Genomic DNA, 20,234 nt, shown 5'->3' with positions numbered 1-20,234 from the left:
CCATGTTAGTCCGCAGTAGCAAAATAGCAGAGTCCAGTAGCACCTTTAAGACTAACTAACTTTATTGTAGCATAAGCTTTTGAGAGCCTCAGCTCTCTTTGCCAGCTCTCTTCCTCAGACGCAGAGCATCTGACAAAGAGAGCTGTGGCTCTCGAAAGCTTATGTTACAATAAAGTTGGTTAGTCTTAAAGGTGCTACTGGACTCATTGCAATCTTGCTCTTGGAAGTCTAGCTGGTCTTTAAAGCGTCATTGGACCCAGATCTTACTCCTCCATGAGAACATGACTCCTTTGGAAGGTGGCAAAGTGCTAAGAGAAAATTTGGTCAGTGATTAGGGGGGGGGGCACACGGTCCAGTTTAATTTTCCGCCCTTCCCCTCCGAGGTTAGCGTCCCCAGCTCCCAGAACGTCAAGGGAGGGGGCGGGATTCGGTGCTGTGCAAGCCCTTTAATTGGGCGAGGGGCCCGAGGGGGTGGGGCCGGTATTCAGATTGGGGGGCGAAAACTCTGCCCTGGTCCCCGCCCCGAGATCAGCCCGAGCCACGTGGTCGTGGGAAGGGGGGGGCGGCTCGCTCGCTCGCCCGCCCGCCCGCCCGCCTTCTTCGCCCGGGTTCGCCTTGGCGGCTCTTGCGCCTCTTTTGTGCGAGCCGTTCTTCGCATCGGGGCTGGGCTGGGCTGGGCGGGAGGATCCTTGCCGGCGCCCACCTCCGCCCCGGGGCATGGCTGGTGGGTGTGTCCGGGGGGGAACAATGGAGCGGCGCGGCTGAGCGCTCTTTGCCCGGGGCGAGCGCCGGGGAGGCGGACGCGCGGCGGCGATGGAGCGCCGGTCCGACCGGCCAGCGCCGTCCGGGGCGGCGGCGGCAGAGCAGCAGCAGCAGCAGCAGCGGGCGCGGCGGCCGCCCTGCGCTGCCTCCGGCTCGCGGCGGGCGTGCTGAAGGAGAGGCCGGCCGCAGACAAAGGAGCCCCGTCTGGCCGGGCGAGGATGGCTGGCTGCCGCCGGGGGCCCTCGGAGTGAGGTTGTCCCTGGCAACCGGCAGCCCGAGCCGGGCGCGCCAGCCATGGGGAAATGCAGCGGGCGCTGCACGCTGGTCGCCTTCTGCTGCCTGCAACTGGTAAGCCTCGCCCGAGGGGGCGCGCCCGCTCCGCTGTGACCTTGCCTGCCCAGCCGGGGCGGACGGGGAGCCGCCCGGGGGCCGCCCGGGCGGTGGGGCGGGGAGCTCGGGGCGCAAACTTTAAAGAGCTGCCTCTGGATGCGGGGGGTGGGTGGGTGTAGATTTAAAAAAAGGAAAGACCTTTGGGGTTTGCAGTCTGCGGGAAGCTGGATCCCGGGCACAGGTCTCCCTCCGTGGGGGAGATGCGGAGCCGAGACCTGGTTGTGCCAAGGAAGAGGGGTGGGTGGTTTTTTTGGACCCCGGAGAGAGCTCCCAACGAATAGGAATCCAGTGGCACCTTAGAGACCGACCAGATGTTTAGTGTCTAAGCTTTCGAGAGTCAAAGCTCCCATCTTCAGCGATCTCCATTCCTACTCTTGGCTGCAGAAGGGAGCTCTGACTCTTGAAAGCTCCTACCCTGAGGATGATGTTGGTCTCTAAGGTGCCACTGGGTTAAAAGGCTGCTGTTCCACTGTAGACCAGCACGGCTACCCACCTAACTACCCTTTTTCAGAGAATCTGAAGAAGGGATCTTTGACTCTTGCAAGCTCACGCACTAAAATCCTGTTGCAGGTCCAATAGCTTCTTGAAGACCAACTGGATTTCCAAGATACGCGTTTTTGAGAGTCTGAGCTTGCTTTGCTAGAAGGGAGCTTTGACTCTCGGAAGCTTATACCTTAGAAATCTAGTTGGTCTTTAAGGTGCTGTTGGACCCGGCTCTTGTTCTTCAACTGCAGACCAACATGGCTGCTCACCTGAAACTAAGAGCGGAACTGCACGTGACGAATATCACGTGTTTAGCACGTGAAAAGATTTACACGGGTTAACGCCTTTTGCTCACCTGTTCACTTGACTCCTGTTAGGAGTCCTGTTAGTCTCTCAGATGCCACTGAACTCATCCTGCTGTTCTACTGCAGACCAACACAGGTGCCACGGGGGAGGGAAGGTGGCACAGTATAGCCAGATGTTCTCGGATCTGGGAAGCTAAGCAGGGTCAGTACTTGGATGGGTGACCACCAAGGAAGACTTCAGAGGAAGGCACTGGCAAACCACCTCTGCCCCCTTGTCTTGAAAGCCCTTTGCTGGGGTTGCCATAAGTGGATTGTGACTTGACAGCACGGTGCCACTGGACTCATATCCTGTTGTTCTACTGCAGTCCGAAAGGGCTACTACCTACTTGAACTATCTCCCAATGACTGACAGCTCAGAGTGGATTCGAGAGTTGGAAGGAGGGAAGCTTCTTCTAACAACCTGGAGAAGGGAGCTTTGACTCTCAAAAGCTCATTCGTTGAAAATCTTGTTGGTCTCTAAGGTGCCACTGAACTCGAAGCCTGCTGCTCTTCTAATGAGGAAAACCAATGCAGGAAGGGAGCAGAGATTCCCCGTGCAGTGTTAAAATTGCTGAAGCTGCAATCCTGGGGACGTTTTCCTGGGAAGAAGTCTCATTGACTATCAGGGGGCTTATTTTGGATAGGCCTGCTTAGAAGCTCTCTGTGAGCCAAGGAAATGCCTCACCGAGTAGAGTCAAGGAAAAAACATAATTTGATGGCAAACACAGTGAATCTTGCCCAAGGCAAGGAAATCAGGGACAATCCAGAATTCGGCTGTGAATTGAATATTTGCAAGTATTACGATCGGCGGTTTGTTTTTAAATGCCTTGATCTTCCAAGGCATTTTTAAAAACCTTTCCATCATAAGGCTTTGAAATAAAGAGCGAACACAAACTGGCACTCTTGGAGGCTGTGTCAGAAATGGCTGTAGAAAGTTAAAATAAACAAAGAGTTTTGTGGGACCTTGAAAGATGAACAAGTTTTGGTTCTAGTATAAACCACTGTGAAAGAAAGCCTAGAAAGTTGGTGTTTCTTTTTGCAAGAATTTGTACAGGCTCTAAGGGGTTAATGCATCTGGGAAAAGAGAGGTGCTTGTGATTTTATAAAGCTGTTCTGGGGGATATTAGAATGATTGACAGGTGTCTCTCAAATATGTTACGAACTTGAAAAATCAAAGCCCCAGCCAGGCTCCAGGACACTAATTTAGGCATACTTTTTCATGAAAATGCATGCAAATGTTCTCCATTTCTTTCCTGTTCATGAGACATCCTTTCTTGATGGATCCTGCCTTGATCTTGGGTCAGATTGATTGGAGATGACTTCTAAGATTTGTGCAAGATGCTGAATTGAATACAGGTTTTTTTACAGCTCTCTTCACCAGTTTGCGACTCTGCCGCAACTTTTTTGTTTCAAAGGCATCCAACGTGATACACATTTTATAAATGGAAAAACCTCAAGGGCTGTTCAGAGTTGGGGAGAAATCTAAACCTCAAAGAATAAAGCTCTGCTCCCAGGTCCAGGAAAAGTTTATGAGCTAGAATCAGAGCAAGTGGGGAGAGGCAGATTTTTAAGCGTGGGAATCAGAAGAAGAATAGAGGAGGCAAACCACTGTCAGCCAGTCGCTGTTAGAAATATGCAATACGGACTGCAGATGTCATGTTTTAAAGATAAAACTTCCATGGAATAGATTCTGACTCCCTAAGAGACCAGCCATTCTCATAGGGTGTGCTTGGGGAGCAATATGCAGACTCTGAAGGGATGCAACCCAAAGCACAGTTATTTGGAAGCGAGTCCTGTTGAAATCGATGGGTCAATAAATGTGCTCAGAACTGAGCTGGGAAGAATCTTCCCTTCAGGTGAAATTGAATCTGTTGTGTGCAGCCTTGACTTAGCACAGAGACATTATCTCCCTATTTGCTTCGCAGCAGTGGAATGCCGTCCGGGGACTGAAAGTTTTATGGTTCTTGGGAAACTGGGCATCTCAAGGCCCAAGATGTGTGATCAGGGGCTGAGAGGAGAATCAAATTCCGGGTCACCCTGAGCAACCTCTAGGGCACAGCTATAAATCCTGTGGCTTTTTTATCGGGGGTGGTAGAAAGGGTTAAGTGTGACTCTGTGGGCCAAGCTACAAGTGACAAATGACACTTGAACGGCAAGTGGATTGAGTGGAGTGCAAGTGAACAGGGAGAAATACACTTGCCGTTCAAGTGTCATTCGTCACTTGTAGCTTCGCCCTGAGACAGCCTCTTTCTCTCCACCTTCTCTACCTTGCAGGGTTGTTGTAAGAGTGATACAAAGTGGCAGGTACTCGGCCCTGAGAATGGGTGGGGAGATACATGTGAGGGATCAGTTAAGGGGAAATGTGTGATGCATCTGAGATGAACCAATAACTTTTCATGCAAACAGCAAGGCCTACCATTTTTTTTCATGGGGTGCTTGGGTTTGGCATGGGGGAGGTACAGGGAATCTTTGCACAGGGCTCAAAGTGGCTCTCAGCAGCCCTAGTTGTGAACTCTTCTTAAGTGCCTGTGTTTGCTGCCATTCTGGTACCTGTGTCCCCTCTCCGTCAAAGTCCTGACAACAATTGAGCTGTGGTAGATTCCTTCTAGCGGATTATTTGTATATTCTGTTTCCTGAAGTGGCCCGTGGTAGACTGCATTTGGTTATTGCATGGGTGTCAAAGAACACGCCACTTACGAATGCTTGGAACCAGCATGGTATAATGGTTAGAGGGTTGGATTGGGATCTGGGAGATTTGGGTTTGAATCCCCACTCTGCCGTTGAAGTTCACTGGGTGACCTTGGGCCAGTCGCTGTCTGACAGCTCAACCTACTTTGCATGCTGGTTGTTGTGAGAATAAAATAGAGGAGGTGATAATGATGTCGTAAGTTTCTTCAGGTCCCCGTTGGGGAGAAAAGCGGGGTATAAATATCTAAAATACATAGTGGTGGTGGAGAGTGCCCTCCAGTCATGGCTGACTTATGGCGACCCCTGGTGGGGTGTTCATGGCAAGAAACTCACAGAGGTGGTTTGCCATTGCCTGCCTCTGCAGCCCTGGCCGTTATTAGAGCAGCGCTTTTTCAAGGGTGGAGATGTCACCGGCAACACCTCTAGTTGTGCAGAACGGTTTTTCGGGTGTATGGCCGGGAACCGTATGATGCAACTGCCTTGTAGAAGCGAAGCAGGTGTGTGCCTGGACAGCACCTCCTGAGAGTCCTTTCGATGGCATGGTTCTGATGAGTTAGCAGACGCTGTTGTGAGCCTGGGGGATCTTGGGCTCAGGTGCTTCCTTTCCCCCTTGCATGCCAATTAAGGGGTTCCCTGGCAAACCTTGTGGTTTAACCCTGGGGTTGGATCCAATGCATGGCAAAGTGAAGCTGGCGGAATGGAACATCCCAACTTCCATCCTTCTGCTACATCCCACTTAGCTTCTTGCCTCTCTGCTCCCGGAGGATCACTGGACTTTCTGGGTAGAGAATCCAGAAAGAGATGGGAAACTGTGTAGCTGCTATTATGCTAGTAGATTGGTACATCCTTTGAACTCAGCCTTTGGTTTCAAATCCTGCTTTGTGGGAGAAAGTGCAAACCGAAGTTTATCATTCAGATGGGACTGACAAATTATGCTGAGGAAGGTTTTCATTTAGGCCAGTGCATGGTGGGGAGGGCAAGAGGGAGCGTGCAAAGCCCACGGCTCCCTCAGGCTTGTTCACGTAGCTCATATTATGTCGGAATGATTGCCACTATTGATCTGTCTGGCATGGTGCTGCGTGATCTAACCGGCGCCTTCTGCAGTCCCGAGCAGAGTCACCGCTTCCCTGTCTGAGACTGAACCTGAGACCTTCTCCCTGCGAAGTGCCTTTTCTGCCTGTGAGCTACAGGGGTCCAGCTTTTGTATTTTGTGTGCACTTTATAGTCACTTGAAAAGGCTTTCAAATTAAAACACCAGCTTTGTACTCTCTGGTGCGGCTGCGGCGAGATTGTCAGATCAAGGAAAAGAGGAAGTGTTGCTAAGTTTTGTGCGCGTACCGTGTCTCTTTGATGTTTCTCAGTCCGACCAAAACAGTTTTAAGAACGGCTAGCAGTCACGGCTAGCAACGGATCTGCTCTGCTTTCGCCAAGCAAGCACGTTTAGAAGGAGTGCAGAAAGGGTTGGGTTTGAATGCTTGTTCCCTGTTTATTGCACAAAAGGCCACTGGCATTTTCACTGGACGGCTTGTGGCTTTAAGAACCTGAAAGTCCACGATGGGCTACCAGTGGTCCAGGAAGTGCAGGTTACAATGTGCTGTTGTAGGAGATGAGAAGAGCTGCTATAGTGTAAAGGTTAAGTGGTTGGGCTGCAAATCAGCACTTGGCTGGTTCGAATCTCACCAGTGCCGTGAGCTCAGCAGGTGGCCTTGGGTAAGCCAGTCCCCTCAGCCCCAGCTCCCAGCTCTGTTGTGGGGATAATAATAACACTACTGGCTGATTCTGCACACGTTGGATAATGCACTTTCAATGCACTTTAGCTATCGTTTGGAAGTGGATTTTTTCGTTTCACACTCGAAAAATTCAGTTCCAAATAATCTCTAAAGAGGATTGGAAGTGCATTATCCAACGTGTGCAGAATCAGCCAATGGCTTTGTTCATCACTCTGAGTGGGGCACTAGTCTATCTAAAACTGTGATACATAAGTATAGTTATTGTTGTTAAATGTCTCTTTAAGTATGGTGTATAGGCTTAAGTGTCTGATGAGGATCTAGGAGACCCAGGTTCGAATCCCTACTCTGCCTTGGAAGCTCATGAGGAGGTTCCAGGAAGTGCAGATTACAATGTACTGTTATAGGTCTTTTCAGAGTGTACTAGATGAAAATAACAGACACAGCTGAGTATATCCCTGAGGCTGTTTCGGCTTTTGCGATAAGATTCTTCTGCTGGAGAGAAGAGCAATTATGTGCAGAGAGGTACTGCAGCATTTTCAGCTTTGTTTTGGAATTGTGCGACGTTGTTCAAGAAAACAGAGCTCTTGCTGTTGAAGATGTGAAGAAAACTATCCTACCAGCCTGGGCACATTCGCGCACTGTAGCAGTCAGTTGGATTCGTGCCCATCAGTAGTAATGTTTGCGTCTAGGCAAAGGATTTTCTAGTCAGTTCCTTTAGACTTTCCTGGGTGAACAAAGCATGTAGTGTTTTCCTTTAGAGTGACAGAAGTTCCAAGTAGCCTCCTTGGACCAATGCCAAAATCTAATCACAAAATCCATGTAATGCTTAACACCAACCAAAATGACGCAAAACTGTGCACAAGCTTTCATGTTTTCAAAAGTGAGAGAGGTGCTTAGAAGGACTTGAAGAGATGAGTGCCGGAGAACGCTAAAGCTTTTCAGCTCAGAAAAAGGAGGCAGTTTTTAAAAATAAAATTATGCACAAGGTAGAAAAAGCGGATACCCTTACCAGGATAGCCAGGGCAGTTCTGATCTCACCAGATCTTGGGAACTAAGCAAGGTCAGCCTTGGTTAGTAATTGGATGGGAGACCTCCAAGAAAGATCCACTGCTGTGTGTCTCTTGCCTTGAAACCACCATCAAGGGTTGCCCTGTTAGCCATGACTGGATGGCACTTTCCACCACCAGAGAAAGTGGTTAGAGATTTTTATTCCTCCTTCTCCCATAATACTTGAATTCATGAGCACTCAAGGAAGTTGTTCAGCAATTGCTTGAGGATGGAGAAAAATAAATATGACTTTCCTGAACAGTTAAATTGTGGAATTCACTGCCAGTGTAGCAATGGCCATGAGCACTGATAGCTTTAGAGGGAATTAAACAGATTTGTAGTCCTTCAGTGGCTGCTAGGCATAATGAGGGGACCTTCACATTTGGAGGCAAAACTTCCGAATACCAGTAGGCATCATGGTGGCCCTGTCTGGACATAACGATGGGACAGACATCTTCTAAAAGAATAACTAAAGCCTTTGCCTCTGCATGCTGTTGGGTCCCCTTCTAGAGCAATGGGTTCCCAACCTCCAGCTGGTGCCTGGAGAACTCCCAGAATTCCAACTGATTTCAGGGATCAGTTCTCCTGGAGAAAATGGCTGCTTTGAAGGGTAGACTCTATGGTATTATACCCTGCTGAGGCCCCTCCCCAGACCATGTCCTCTCCAAGCTCCACCCTCAAATCTCCAGGAATTTCCCAACCAGTTGTCAGCCGCAACTGGTTAGCTGCCGTGTGAAACAACATGCTGGAATAGATGGGACACTGGTCTGATGTTCTTATTTATGCTGTTTTGGGGCATTTGAGGTAGTCTTAATAATGGATACGGCTTGGATTTTCCTTCAGAGGAATGTCAATGAAGAAAAATTTGGACTGCTTTGAGGGGGCAGGGTTAAAGACAAACTCACGGAGCAGACTTATATCAAGGCAGGCCCCTGGTCCGTTTAACTTGGTATTGTTTACTTCAACTGGGGTTTGGCTGACTAGGCTTTCAGGTATGGAAGGCCTTTTCTACCACCTTTAAGTTAAGATCTTTGGGATGGAGTTGGTGACATTTCGCATGCAGGCTGCTGGCTTTGTTCTTTCCGAGAAAGGTAGTCTCAAACACATTACACAGGTAATTCTGTTTCAGCCAGTGCAGTCATCAAAATAGTCTCAAAGCAATTGTTAAAGCTTGCAAAGATATCAAGGAACAGCCAGCCCTTCTCAGTGTCTCTCTGGTGCACCAAATTCACCTCAGCGTATCTCCCGCCCCGCCAGCTTTTTCAGCTAAGCCAGCAGATCTAGCTTGTCTGTGACATACTTTCCTTGATAGGCCAGGAAGTGCCTGATTTTTGCTATGTGTCCTGCATTGATCATATCAGCTTTCAAATAAATTTCATCTGTGGATCAGCATAAATGTTACAGTGTAATAAATGATGAGGCAAATCTTCTACCACCTGTGCTCCACAGAGGCTGATAAGTTTTGATAACACCCTTGCCATTTCTGAGTAGATGTCATTTGAAATTTAAATACTCCCCAAATGCCTTGTGTCTGTCCAGTTGTGTAAAATCCTTCTCTGATAACAGGAATTACTTTGAGATAACGAATGGAGAAAAATGGTGAATTCCGAATCAGTTTCAAATCTTCTGGTGTACATATTCTCCATGGTTTAAGTTAAACTCAAGAAAACTTTGTCCAGCTTCTAGTCCTTTTAAAATATAGAATTCCATACAGCCTCAAGTTAAAATGTTCATTGTCGCTAACAATTTGACATCTTATTCCCATTGGTCTTTCTTACTTTTGAAAATGGACTGTAAGTTCACGGGCATCCACAAGCGGCTTTGGGGGGGGGGGAACCCTCCCGTCTTACACATCAAACGTCTTGGTGCCTAGTACTTTAATTAAAGAATAAATTTTTTTTTTCCAAAAAGAGGTTAGTCATTAACAAAAGGTCCGGAATGTTACAAACAGAAAGGTCCAAACAAGTTTGCTCCGTTTACCTAATGCAGAAAGAAGCAAGAGAAGGAAGCAATTACATTACCTGTCACTATATAATCATTAAAAGTCAGTTTTCCCCAATAAATTACATGCAGGGAAAAAAAGAATGGTGCATAATACTTTGATCTGTAAAACGTGGGTTACAAAAGAAAATTAACTTGCCTAAAGCATCATAGGGGGGATTCGAACCTTTGATCTCCCTGATCACTATCCACACCACCGTGTAACTCCAGCGGAGTTTGATGTCGACATGTATGCAATAGTTTCTTACCGCTGGGGCATAAATTAAGTAGATTTACAGCCATGGCTTTGAAAGCACCGTTGGCTTACATAGAAGAACGTGGGTGCCTCATATCCTCTCTCCGTGAATAAGCAGCGCGTGTTAACATTTCCATATTACAAAACAAAACCACACTTCCTCTTACTTTTCTGCACATTCAGAAAGGAATGGATTATCTGATATGTGTAAGAAGGCAAAAGCAAGATACGAAATAATTTTTCAAAAATGAGCACGATAAGAGTTTTGTTAGAATCTGCTCTTTATCACAATCAATATTACCATCTGTCACTCCGGAAAGGGCTGCTCCCTTCGAAAGTGCCTTGCAGAGACACTTGGATATGCCCCATTTATTCCTGGCCAGTTGCTGTTGGTGTCCAAGTGAGCAGTACATTCGCCAAGCAAAAGTCTTATTTGGGGACCTCAGGGGTTTCCCCAAGCCTTTTCCAGTTGTTTTCCAGAAAAGGATTTTATCAGAGTCTGCATCCATCGTCTAGAACTGCATTTGCTGTTGCCTGTTGAGCTGGTCCTTCCCAGTTGAGCACTGTACAGTTATGGGAAAAGGAATTTTATTCTGCCCTTTAGAGATGGGTCCTGGCTCAGTAGCAGAACACAGGCCTTGTATGCAGAAAACCTCTCATTCCGTCCCTGGTACTTCCAGTTTAAAGCATCTCAGGTGTTATGGAAGTCTGTTATGGAGAGCTGTCAGCTTAACGTGTTTTGCCCCCCCACTGGACTATACTTCTGCAATGCTGCCTTCATCCGGAGCCAGAATAGATAACTCTCCTATCTGCTTTACTGCCCTTGCTTCATTTACAATAGTAGAGGCAAGCTGCATCTTCCCTGTAAGGCTTCCCAAATTCTTGCAACACTTCCTCTCATGAGATTCTGACTGCCATTTTGGAGAGCCAGTGTGATACAGTGGATAGAGTGTCTGACTTGAATTTGGGGGAACCAGGATAGAATCCCCATTCTTGCATGGAACCTTGGGCCAGTCACGCAATCGCAGCTTAACCTATCTCACTACAGGATGGTGTTTTTGAAGATATACTGGAGGATGTTGTAAGCCACTTTGAAAGGGTTCCCAGGTGCCCTCCAGTGGCGGGCAAACTCAGAGATTTGCCCCCTCATCTGCCAATCCCCCAGCGATCGATGGGAGGAGGCAAGCTCTTGGAGCTTGCTCACTGTCAGCAGGCACCTCAGGAGTGTGCACTGTGTGTGTGCTCCCAACCGGCGTGGTGACATCACTTTAGCAACCAACAAACAAAAGGGGGTCAAATTTTCACATGAAGAATTCTCATGAGAGTTCAGGAATTGGCATGTCTGACTTGCAATATTTCCTTTTAAGAGGCAGAGGGAGCTAGGACTAGACATGGGCACGAACGTGAAAAAAACCCTGAACATGCTGTGTTCTCCCTGGCCTGCTCGCACCCGTCAGGGCTGGTGCCCCGGGGCCACATCTGCCCGGTGCGAGTGGGCCAGGGACATTCTCCCCAGTTTGCTCGCACCCGGCAGGGCTGGGCCCTGGGGCTGCTCATGCCTTGTGCAAGCGGGCCAAGGAGATTCTCCCTGGCCGGCTCGCACCTGGCAGGGCCAGCGCCCTGGGGCCGCTTCTTCCCCGTGCGAGTGGGGCAGGGAGAGTCTTCCTGTCCCTCTTGCACTGGGCAGAAGAGGCTACGCAGCACCGGCTCTCCCGGTGCTAAGAGGGGCGGGGAGATTCTCCCCATCCCTCTAGCGCCAGGAGAGGGGCATCCGGCACTCAACTGCTCGTAGGGGAAGCCCCCGACGAGCAGCTGATTCAGGGGTTTAAATGCCCCGTTCCGTGCTGCTGAGCAGCAACATGGAAACGGGCATTTAAACTCCTCTTTGATTCTGGGTTTCCAGGGCAACAGTAGGAGTTCAGACAATCCCTGCCTGAGTTGCCATGGGAATTGATTGCAGGTGGCAGGCTGTCTGGCTTGACGAACAGCAATGAACGAGGCTTCCAACGACCACCTGTTCATTTGGAATGGGGCCTCATGAACAGCCTGTTTGCGAACAGCCGAACAGCCTGTTCGTGGGCTTTTTTTGCGTTCGTAATGCTGTTTGTGCCCATGTCTAGCTAGGACCTGAGGACAATTATCTCCTCAGGCTTTTGGGTTGGATTGCTATTTGGTTGGGCTGAGGGTGGCAAATGGGCAGGCCTATCAATGAGCCAATAAACCTCCAGATTTTGCTGGCTGTTGGGGATCATCTCCCTCCAAATGGAAAGGGGAGACTGTTAAATTCCAAGCAGGCCACAATACATAGTACTGTTGTGTGCTGGATGTTAGACGCGCCTTGCACCCCATTTCTTTCGGTAGTCCCAAGCCACCAGCAATATCTGGAGGTTTATGGAGCCCTTGGTGGGCTCTACCACCTGTGATCAGTGGACTCTGTTCAGCTTTTACTGGAAGTTGGTCTATCAGGTTGCTGCCTCTCCCTCCCCCTCCCTCCTTCCTCCAGGCTTTTAAATTGAATTGATGGTAAGCAGAACATTCTCTGATGTTTTCTAGCTTCTATTGGAATATTAAATCTGAGTTTTAAGTGCTGAATATGATAGATTGGTTTTTATGGTTTTTTTTATTTGCAACTGGCTTCTATTTATTTCTGTTTTATTAGTTCCTTTCATGGGCTCTGTTTTTATCTCCTTTTAAAAAAAAGCACTTCCCAGCTTGCGTGCTTTAACTCTTCTACTGTTTTCACTGAGGTTCCATTCCCGCAGTGGTTGTGTAATGAAGTTCAACAACAACAAAAAATCCAGATCAAGGACTAGCACTTCCCATGGTATGAGACCCCTCATTTTTGGATAAATACAAAATTGTAATGTTTCTTCCCTCCTCTGCCATTTCCAACATTATTTATCTGCTTGATTTCTACTCTAACTTTCTTCCCCGTGCAAACTGCCTTACATTGTTCTCTGTTCCACTGTATCCTCACAACAACTCTTAGGACCTGGGAGATCCAGGTTCAGATCTCTACTCTGCTATGAAAGTTTGCTGGGTGTCCTTAGGCTGGTCACAGACTCTTCGCCTAACCTATCTCACAGGGTGCTTGTGAGGATAAAATAGAGGAGAGGAGAACAACGCTTTGAATCTTCCCTGGGGAGAAAGGTGGGTTATAAATGAAGTAAATAAATAAATGAGCAGTTACGTGCGCTATTCATGTTCCAGCCAAACATTCCAGATGCTTGAGGAATAACAACAACAACATTTGATTTATATACCGCCCTTCAGGAAAACTTAATGCCCGCTCAAAGCGGTTTACAAAGTGTGTTACTATTATCCTCACAAAAATTACCCTGTGAAGTGGATGGGGCTGTGAGATCCCTTCAACCTAGCCACAAAGCTTTGGATCTGCAAGTTGTGTCTTCCCCACAACGGAGGCTCCTGCCCCAGTCCTCCAGGCCAAGAAATTCTTCCCCTTCCCAGATGCCTTTGAGCAAGCCCCATTGCCCGTCCTTGCAAGAGTTGCCATATCCCCCATCTGAGACGTGTACACCACCGTTCCAGTACAGGTGCAATTTCAAGTGCTTAACATCCGGATGAGGAATGTACAAACCTTCCTGTGGCAATAAAACCCACCTCAGGTCCTTGTTCACCTTTCTCAAGGCCCTATTGAGATGCTTTAGATAGTCTACACCATTACAAATGTTTTGGAGCACTTCAGACTAAATTAGCAGCCCTCCAGGGAAATGAGCTTTAAGCAAATGCCAAGGCTTCGTGCACCTGCAAATGAAACAACTTGCCTATTCTTCTCCCACATGAATCAGGATGACAATGATGGGGGGGGCAGGCCCTCAAATGATAGACTAGAGCTGGAAGCAGCTGATCCTAGAACATGCCATCCTTTCCCAAGCAGCCGATTATGGCTCACACACTCGTGCCCAGCTGCAAAGAGTTTCTGAAGCAACACACCTTTCTTCTTGCCCAGAAAGCAATTGCGTGAGCAGCCCATGTCTGCCTGCACCTGCAAACATACACTGATTAAACAGGCACACGCACAATTCCTGATGCAGAAACTGAGGGCTGATCACACAGTGTCCTGGGAGCCAGCGGCAGTGTTACTAGACCAACAGTGAAAACAAGGAATAACCATCTCTCTTGGAGCCTCCTCCGATTGACTTAGCCTTGTCTACAAAACTGCCTCTATTCCAATCCCCATATTACGGAGGGACAAAAGCGGGACTATGGGGGGGAAATGGACAGAAGATGGTGGCCGGTTCTTTGAGGTTGGGGCTAAGCTTTTCTTTCCTCCTGTTGCTTGTACTTCAGACCTGGATGTGGCCAGAGGCACGTGCCTTTTGACATGAGTCAAGGGGCTCTTGGGCCTCAGCTTACAGCGTGTGGCTTTGATGGGTCGTCTCAGGGTGAAGCTACAAGTCACAAATGACACTTGAACGGCAAGTGTATTTCTCCCTGTTCACTTGCACTCCACTCAATCCACTTGCCGTTCAAGTGTCATTCGTCACTTGTAGCTTGGCCCTCAGTCAATCGGAGACAAACAGAGGAGGCTCTTTCTTGAGTTGCCACTAGAGGCGGTTATGAACCTGGAAAATGGCAGTTCATTGCAGTTTGTGGTTCATTGTGTTTCACAAACCATGAACCATCATGAACTTGCCCGGTTCACAAACCGGTTCGTTTGGTTCGTCGGTTCATCACTTCTGGGGCTGCAGAAGGTCTGCAGAAAGCCCATCCCCCCATTGTCTAGGTAACAGATTGATCAGCACCAGGCTGTCTGCTGTGAAGAACTGAAAAACGAACCATACGAACTGCTCTAAAAATCATAGTGATCCATGGCGGTTCGTCAGAAATGAGTTCTGACAAACCGCTGGTTCGCAAACCAAAAACTGGCCCGGTTCATGATGAACTTTGGTTCGTATTTCAGTTCATGCCTATCTCTAGTTGCCACTGATCTAGCCTCAGATGGCAGGGGCAGCAAAACTGACTGGAGTGAATGGGTATGTTCATATGGGACAAGGCGGTCTTTAAGGCTTTAAAGTTCAATAGCAGCATCTTAGATTGTGTCCAGAAGCAAATTGAGAGCCAGTGTAGACAGAACAAGACTGGAGTGATATGGTCTCTATGACCTACTTCTGTAAACATTCTGGCCACAGCAGTCTGTACCAAATGTAACGTTTGGACAGTCTTCAAGGGCAGCCCAACGTATAATGCATTGCAATAATCCATTCTAGAAGTTATCAAGTTATGCACTGCAATGGCATTATCTTTGCCTCCCAGGGAAGGGCACAGTTGGATCACCAGACAAAGCTGGCAAAAGGGCACCCTGGCTAACACTGTCACCTGGGTCCAGCAGCACTCCCAAGCTATGAACCTGCTTCTTTAGGCAGAGCTTCAACCACTTCTAGAACAGGAGGTATCCAAATTACTGGGTCAGACAGGAGAGAAATGTCCTAATAAAATAAATGTAAAGGAGATTCTTAAATGCATCCTTATGAAGAAGTCCTAAGTTGGTTTGACTTTGTTCACATAGATACGTCCTATTTTGCCTTGCTAATTTGGGTTGTGCTTTTAGTTTTTCTGAGGTCCAGGTTAACAAGGTTGGTTTTTTTAAAAAAAAACATTTCATTTCCTTGTATAAAATATTTCTCCTGTCTAATGGCATCCTTTAGTGGGACTTGGCTTTGCTCCCAGTGGCAGGTTAGAAGCGAATGGCCGCAGCACGCGTGATCTTGAAGTCGGAAAGCATCCTGTTCTTTCAAGGACTGCTTTCTGAGAATCCCTTCCCAACTGAGAAAGAGAATTAACGGTGTGGCTAATGGAGAGTTTTCTCTTGCTTGGGTAAAATGGCTGTCTCTGTCTCAGCAGGCATGTGGGCAAGCTGGTTGGTTGGTCACCATTTCTCAGGCCCTGAACTGTGAATGGAGCTTGAAGTCTATAGTCAGAGGTTATAAACAAACTCAGAGAACATCTGAGTTTGCCCACACCTCTCCCCTTTGGCAATATTTGACAGTACACAGATATTAGGCATGGACCTAATATTGGATGTGCCCAGCCCTATGGAAGGTAAGGTTGTTGTTGCTAGCCTTGTAGAAGAAAATACCACTCGAGTGTCAGCTCTTCCCTTAATTCTTGCTCAGATCATTTACTGTGAGAGAATGGTTATGGAACCCCAGGGCACCAGAGCATTACTGAAGAACAATCTGTGATTGTCAGACCAGCTGCACATTTCCTGGAGTTGTGTTCTCAACCTGTGGCATAGGAGGGCACCCCAGAGAAACTTGATTCAGACTCGAGGGACATAGTTGCATCCCTCGGAATTGGGCATGGCTTGCTCGAACTTGTGCGGTTGCCTTGTTTGTGTTTGTCAAAGCTGCTGTTTCTTCATACTATTGTGCCTTTATTTGTGTTTACAGAAAAGTATTCCTTTTGTTTTTAACGTCTCAGGTGTGGCACTGCGACGTATTAGTAAAGCACCTGCTTTGGAAGCAGAAGGTCCCAGTTTCATCTCCTATTAAATCCAGAGGAGTTAGCCATGTTAGTCTGTAGTAGCAAAAATAGAAAAGAGTCCAGTAGCACCTTTAAGACTAACCAACTTTACTGTAGCATAAGTTTTCAAGAATCACAGTTCTCTTCTTCAGATGCATGGAAGGTAAAAAGAAACTGGTCAGATATATAGTTGGAGAGGGGAGGGGGGAGTAGATGCAATCAGTAGCTTCTAATAATGGGATCAGTTTGCTTCTGATAATGAAATCAGTTACTTCTGATAATGAGAGAACCATTCATAGTCTCTATGGTTATAGAGTGAGAATGGTTATCTCATTATCAGAAGTAACTGATTTCATTATCAGAAGCTACTGATTGCATCTACTCCCCCCTCACCTCTCCACCTATATATCTGACCAGTTTCTTCTTACCCTCCATGCATCTGACAAAGAGAACTGTGATTCTCGAAAGCTTATGCTACAGTAAGGTTGGTTAGTCTCTTCTCTATCTCCTATTAAAGGATCTCAGGTGCAGGTGTTGGGAAAGACCTTGTCCTACCTGAGACCATGGAGAGCCGAGGACAATACTGAGCTTGAGAGACCATTTGGCATAAGGCAGCTTCATACGGGCAGAGGTTCTGGAGGATGGCTGTGGCTCAGAAATGACTTTCAAGTAGCAGGTGGTAAGAAAGTCCTTTTCACAAACTCCTGAAAGAGCTGCTACAATACTGAACAAGGTAGACCGGTGGCCTGACTTGGCACAAGACAGGTGCATAAACATCCCCGTCCTCGCCTAACTCTTCCGAGAAAGATGCCCTCGCGTTGGCAGCCAATACAGTTTTGCTGGCATCCTTCTTTATAATTGCCAAGCAGAAGAAAAGGCTCCTGCATGCAGCTTTTCAAAAGCTTCTGTGCCTGCCAGAGCTCAGCAGTGGGGCTGTAGGCCAGTAGGCCAGGAGGTTGGCTCCTGTCCCCTATAGATTGTGTATATGGGGGTGAAAGAAGGGCTTGCCAGATTCTATATGTGAGTTTTCAATTACACAATTAAATGCACAATTAGGTATAATTACAAGCACTCAAAGAGCCGCGACTGCTCATAATAGGCATGTAATCTACTGCAGTCGCTGTTTATACTGCTCCAACCCTGTTCCCTAATGATTATGGAATGCTTCCACATTTGCATTGTTGCCATGGAAATCGTGTTTTGGAGCTGACAAATGGATGGCAAGCCCAGAGATTTTCTTCTCTGGGGTGGGGAGAAGCTGCAGTAGTGGGGAAGGCACAAGGTTGTCAGCAGGGGGGCGGGATGCTGTAGATGGACGTGCAGACAGGGCGAGTCATGGACGGGGTGTGTGACGAGGTTGCCGAAGCCCAGACCGGACACTGGCAAGAACAGGCAGCAATGAGCAGAAGGACACAGGCAAAAAAAGCGAGGATTGTCCTTTCAACTTCGCAACTGTGACAGGTGCTGCCGGGGCTTGCTCTTTGTTCCTGTGAATGCCACAGAAGTGCTTTCAGGTGTCACTGTGTTGGCCACGTTTGACATTGGCGAGGTCAGAAAAGTCCCACCTGTGTTGCTACCCGGACATTTAGTTTCCCTTCCTTTCACAGAGCTGCATCTTAATAATGATGGTTTCACTTCAAAATGGGTTGTAGTGCCTTAACGCCTATAATATTTTCTTTCCTTCCCTGAGCAGCAGTCTCAGTTGCCGCTCGCTTCAGGCTACGCAGCTTGGACCAGACTAGTTGGTCTCTATGCATCCTCACATTTTAAATTGTTTTTCTAAACCTCTTTATTTAAACTCCGCATCCCCTCCAGTGTTTTACTTCCACAACTGTTAATCCTTAAAGTAATCCTGTGTGTGTTTACTGAGAAGTAAACCCCGCTGTGTTCAAAGCTAGTGCTGCGTAATGATCTTGGAAACTCAGGTTCAAAGCCCAAGTCTGCCATGGAAGCTCGCTGGGTGACTTTAGGCCAGATGTTCTCTCTCAGCCTAACTGAGCCACTCAACAAGATGGTGGTTGTGAGGATAAAACAGAGGAGGGGGGAATGTTGTAAGCGGGTTTGAGTGCACTCCGGGGAGAACCATAGGATATTAATACCTAAATAAATAAATAAATCCAAGGTAATTGTGCACAGGATTGCAGCTGTTAATCCTAAAAGCATTTCTTTTAAAAAAATATACAGATGAAGGGATAAACTTCTGTCTACACCATTTCAGATTGTGGATGAGGGCTGGTAAGTAACGCTTCTCCCAACGACAGAATTCCTCACATACCTATCTTGTGCATATTTATCCTATTGCTCCTCTGTGGTAACTCTTCCTAACTCCTCATTCCCATTTTATTACAACAACCCTGTGAGGAAGGTGAGGCTAAGAGAGAGAATGACTGGCCAGAGCAGGCCCGGCACATCCATGGAGGTGGTGCCGGCAGCCGCCTCAAGCACTGAACTCTGAAGGAGGCGTTCTGCCGGCCCCCGATGACCCCCCCTGACCCAGAAGCAGGCCACATCCCCGCTCACCTCTCCGCCCCTTCGCTGCTGCCACCTGCCTTGGCTCAGCTCCCGGCGAGTTGGGTGCCCAGGCGGCATGGCAGCAAGCGGGGAAGCGAGCTGCCTCCTTGCCCCTTCGCCGCTGCTGCCCGCCTCAGGTGAGGGGGATGCTCCTGCGTGATGATGTCACAAGTGACATCATTGCGCAGGGCCGGAGTGCTTGCGTGCTTTGCATGCGCGCACTGGCCAAGGGGCTCAAGTAGGTATCTTGCCTCAGATGCCAGAAACCCTGGCACCAGCCCTGGGCCAGAGATCACCTAGCAAGTTTGAGGACAGCGTGGAGGCTTAATCCTGGCCCTCCCCGAGGTTTTGTATGGTGCACCAACTACTACACGTGCTCCCTCTTATCTGCAAAGCCAGGTGCCAAAGGGAAGGATTCTTTCTGACCTGCTTGGTGTTAAGACGAAGGAAAATTGTTCTCCCTTGGGGAAACATTCCCTTATGCAGCTTCTCCCCTACAGTGTGAGTGTACAGGACGTGTTTAGACCTTAAAGTTACACATACCAGAAACTCACCAATCAAGTGAAATGGGAATGCTTACTATCCAGTATACTCCCAGTATGCGTGGTTGCCATCTCGTATGAAAAGGGCAATTCATATCTTTACCATGCATGGACAATCTGGGTTCATGTGAACCCTGAAATATCCAGTGGTCAGTTCACATGTGCTGAGGCAGTATGCACATGTTAAATACACACACTGCCTCTTTTCACACAACTTGGCAACCAGTGCATATTGAGAAGAGTGCAGGTAGTACTAGAGGTGGGCACGAACTGTGAAAAAAAGAACTGTGTGGTTCGTAGTTCATGGCTTTCCAGCGGCATGGAAAGGGGCATTTAAACCCATGGATCAGCTGCTTGTTGGGGAGATCCCCGACAAGCAGCTGATCATTTAAACAACGGGGCTTGGCTGCCTGGCCAGGAGTTCCCGAGTGGCGGGGAAATGGCCATTTAAACTGTGGGTGCAGCTTGGCTGGCCAGCCGGGAACGGAAAGGAGCATTTAAATTTAAATGCATGGAAAGGGACATTTAAGATGAACCAAACGAACCGAAACGAGGTTCCATGAATTGTTGGTTCGGGAACCACAGACTGGGCTGGTTCATGGTTCTTTTTGGTCCGTATTCCGTTTTGTGCCCATCTCTACTTGGTACCCATTATTGTAACATCTAAAAGCCTTAATGGGTCAGATCCAGACATTTTTTTCCAGATCTCTCCTTCCTTTAGTCCTTGTCTGTGAAGGTGTCATTATCCCTCACACAGCCCGTTTGGGCAATCAGTGCAAACTTCTCTCTTTCTGATGAAGCAGAACTGGTTGGATCCAACCTGATGCCATTTTCTGTTTGGGAGAACTTGGGCCAGGTTTCATATCAAACAGATGAAACTCTTGAAGATTCATGAATGGATCTCCGGCTCATTTATTACATTGCTAAATAGAAGCCACAGTTACTGCCTCCTTAGTTCACATCTGAACTAAGAAAAATGTATTGGATATTTTCTTCACACTCGTGGTGTCATTTC

The 20,234-nt window shown here is 47.8% G+C and overlaps 1 protein-coding gene across 1 annotated transcript in view; it reads left to right on the top strand.

Moving 5' to 3' along the window:
• The first annotated feature begins 959 nt into the window (after positions 1–959).
• The window catches only part of NKAIN1 (sodium/potassium transporting ATPase interacting 1), a 56,171-nt gene continuing 36,896 nt past the window's right edge, over positions 960–20,234 (top strand). Inside the window, exon 1 of the mRNA XM_054999473.1 lies at positions 960–1,110. Within this exon, the coding sequence (XP_054855448.1) occupies positions 1,057–1,110 (54 nt within the window). The 5' untranslated portion in view covers positions 960–1,056. The remainder of the gene's footprint in view (positions 1,111–20,234) is intronic.

This window comes from Eublepharis macularius, chromosome 15 (assembly GCF_028583425.1).
Source record: "Eublepharis macularius isolate TG4126 chromosome 15, MPM_Emac_v1.0, whole genome shotgun sequence".
Lineage (NCBI taxonomy): Eukaryota > Metazoa > Chordata > Lepidosauria > Squamata > Eublepharidae > Eublepharis > Eublepharis macularius.
Note: the sequence above shows the minus strand (reverse complement) of the source record. Positions and strands in the feature narration are given on the sequence as shown.